Raw genomic sequence first — 3,652 nt, 5'->3', positions numbered from 1 at the left:
AAAAAATTTAGTTTATAAATAATTTGTAAATTTATAATTTGGTTTTGATTTTGGTGTAAATGGATTAATTTCTATTTGATTTGATTTTAAGTTTGTAATTTGTTTTTGCTGAACATATATTAAGTACAATATGTATGCATTTTTAATTTCATATGATTATATTTATTTATTTGTAGCAATTCTTTTTTTATTTGACCATAAAATATTTTTTTTTCCATTTTTTTTTATTTTTTATTTTTGTAAGCGAGCTGGCCCGCCAGCCCGCCAACCCGCCCTTAGGCGGGATGGGCCAGCATCTCCAGCCCGTTTTACATTGGCGGACCGACTCGGCCCACCCCGTTTTTGGCGGGCCAATGGCGGGCAGGATTGGCCCGTTTTGCCATCCCTAGATAGAAACGAATTAATATTATATATAACTAGAAAGGGAGAAAGACAGTCCTTTTACGTGATAATTAAAACCATTAATGCATGTCAATGTCTAAACACCTCACATGAAGAACAGCAGGTAGGTATGGCGACACAAGTCCATGGATCATAAACTACACACGCAGCACTACCCAATTGAACGCCCAGTATACATAGTAACAACACAACATCACCCACAATCACGATCGCTCCATACTAGGTAATGAATTCTTCTCCCGCATTATGATACCATAAATCCCCAATTAAAACCATCAACAACAGTATTAATATCACACTCCACACTACACTGATCCCCGATTTCTCAAGGTTTCCTTATTAATCACCACTTCCACTATTCTACCTTCCACTGGGCCCCACGTGTCAACCCTCCAAGGGAACGCTATGAAGAACAACGGTTTCGACGGTGAGACCCGGCCCGAACCCGAATAACACGCCCCACTCTAACCCTTCCCCTGTGGTGCCCTTCTTTTCCTCTTTGGATCTCTTCCGCACCTCGTCCAGAATGAACAACACGCACGCGCTCGACATGTTTCCGTACTCGCTCAGCACGTGCCGCGTGGACCGGAGCTTCTCCGGTTTGAGCCGGAGCTTCTCCTCCACCTGGTCCAGAATCGCCGGTCCACCCGGGTGCGCGATCCAGAACAGCGAGTTCCAATCGTTTATCCCAATGGGGGCAAAAGCGTCCGCCAGACTCTTCTGGATGTGCTTCGATATGATTCCTGGAACGTCCTTCAGAAGGTGGAACGTCAGCCCCACCTCGCGGAGGTGCCCGTCGATGGCGCCGTCGGAGTCGGGGAGAATCGTCTGCGCCGCCGACACCAGCTCGAAGAGCGGGCGCTCCACGGCCAAGTCGGGGTCCGCGCCGACAATCACCGCGGCGGCGCCGTCGCCGAAGAGCGCCTGGCCGACGAGCGAGTCGAGGTGGGTCTCGGAGGGGCCGCGGAACGTGACGGCGGTGATCTCGGAGCAGACGACGAGAACCCTAGCGCCCTTGTTGTTCTCGGCGAGGTCCTTGGCGAGGCGGAGGACGGTGCCGCCGGCGAAGCAACCCTGTTGATACATCATAAGTCGCTTGACGGAGGGTCTCAGGCCGAGAAGCTTGGTGAGCTGATAATCAGCTCCGGGCATGTCGACGCCGGAAGTGGTGCAGAAGACGAGGTGCGTGATCTTTGACTTTGGTTGACCCCATTCCTTTATCGCCTTGGTCGCCGCTTCTTTCCCCAGCTTCGGAACCTCCACCACTACTATGTCCTGCCTGGCGTCCAGCGACGGTTCCATGTAGGCGCAAATGTTGGGATTCTCCTTCAGAAACTCCTCCGTCAGGTGCATGTATCGCTTCTTTATCATCGACTTTTCACCTGCATCCATTTCAGCACTATATATATTAAAGAAAGACCTACGTAAATGAATTAGTATCATGAATATTGTATGATGAGATTAGTAAGGAGTGAGGAAATAAATAGTTAATGTAGGGTTTGTGGTGTTATACGTACACATGCGTTTGAACTTTTCTTTGAGGTCGGTCATGTGTTGGCTGTTAGTGATGCGGAAGTAGTAGTCGGGGTAATCGGCTTGGGAGATGCAGTTGGAGGGAGTGGCGGTGCCCAAGGCCAAGATGGTGGCGGGGCCATGAGCGCGCTGGGCGCTGCGGATTTCCTCCACCGTCACCATTTACTAGCAGGGTTGGTGTTGGAAGGGTTTATGTTTGTGGTTTGAGGAATGGTGAGGTGAGGGGCTATAAATATAATAAAACAGTGACATTTTGTACAGTGGTGAGGCCTTGGATGGTACAAGGGAGGGAGCGAGTAGGTTTGAGGGACGGTCAGATGAGTGGACACGTGGATTCGGGGGTAGGCTTGTTAACCAGCGGTAGATTTGAAGCCACATAATGCTACTATTATTATTTAAATAAAAAAAAAGACGTTGCGCATTGAATGTGATTGTAAGTGCCTTTTCATGAAAAGGAAAATGGCGTTTGGTAATTGGTATAGCGGTGAGAAATACCAAGATATGAGAGCAGGTGTGTGTGATAAATGTAAATGATCGATGTAGGGCCGAAGAGTATCCAAACTTGATTCATCATAAAACTAGTTATAAAGGGACACTTCAAAAATGCAGAAATATCATGGATGTGATCATTTTTTTTTACTACTTTTCTTATAACATAATAATAATATATATTTGTAACATGATGGTCTCCCACGGATCGACCAAAGTAAGTCGGTAAAATGTTGATCCAACATGCTCTTTGCACCTTAGTGTTCGAGCATGGAGGGCTATGTACCGTGGTGGTCTCCCATGAGCTGACCCGAAGTAGGTCGGCAAAATATTGATCTAATATGCTCTTCGCACCTTAGTGCTCGAGCATGGAGGGCTATGTACCATGGTGGTCTCCCATTGGCCGACCCGAGGCACATCGGCAAAATGACGAGCCCATAATAGGGACCCAAATATGGGAAGATTCACTGGCTCACTCAGACAATCAATAAAATCCCACAATCCGTGGGAACGATAATAAATACCGGGAGTTACGAGTCCATAATGAGGCGTGATTTATGGGATCATAAAGAGGAGTGTGCGATTCATGTCTATAACGCTACACCATTATATATAGTAATGATTAGGTCTAAGAGGGCAGGTTACTCTTATCAAATGTTCTAGGTCAAGATTGCTGTCAAGTTCTTTTAGCTCGGTATCGCTAAGAGTTCTTCGGCGGTGATCTCCAATACCGGAACATTTTGGCGCCCACCGTGGGGCAGGTAAAACTGCATCCCACACCTTGGTTGCCTTGTGTGATCGGAAGGTCACGATGCATAGGTTACTAAGGAGCAATAAAAACTATTGAGGAAGAAGAGGCGTAGGTATGATCGAGGTCAACCAAAAGGCATCAAGGAGATGCCATGAGGATAGCATGAGTAAAAAGAAAACATTGAAGGTCACCAAACCTCCATACCAGAACTCAACTTTCCAGAACAAGCTATTTTACTCGTAACTTTGCTCAACCACTACTCCACTCCATGCCCAATAATTTACATTCCTTTTGTTAGGAAAATAATTAAATTCGACTTCAGAATAAAACAGATACTTAAACGCCCACACCCTACATTCCATTGGCTCCTTTTGTCTCATCAATGAATGGTATTATGAAACACGAGCGCCGATGGGCGTCCGACACCGTTCCTGGGAAAGCAACCGTCAGCACCGGAACTTCGCCGGGAACCGAGTC

The 3,652-nt window shown here is 46.8% G+C and overlaps 1 protein-coding gene across 1 annotated transcript; it reads right to left on the bottom strand.

Moving 5' to 3' along the window:
* Positions 1–439: 439 nt before the first annotated feature.
* LOC109789638 (chalcone synthase) lies at positions 440–2,156 on the bottom strand. The gene is made up of 2 exons (XM_020348640.3): positions 1,920–2,156; positions 440–1,784 (listed from the first exon to the last, which is right to left on the bottom strand). The coding sequence occupies exons 1-2, from the start codon at positions 2,095–2,097 to the stop codon at positions 787–789; spliced, it is 1,176 nt and encodes a 391-aa protein (XP_020204229.1). The 5' UTR covers positions 2,098–2,156; the 3' UTR covers positions 440–786.
* Positions 2,157–3,652: the final 1,496 nt, after the last annotated feature.

The sequence above is a fragment of the Cajanus cajan genome, chromosome 4, assembly GCF_000230855.2.
Source record: "Cajanus cajan strain Asha chromosome 4, NIPB_CcT2T_4, whole genome shotgun sequence".
NCBI lineage: Eukaryota > Viridiplantae > Streptophyta > Magnoliopsida > Fabales > Fabaceae > Cajanus > Cajanus cajan.
The sequence above is the reverse complement of the archived record's forward strand: the minus strand, read 5'-3'. Positions and strand labels throughout refer to the sequence as shown.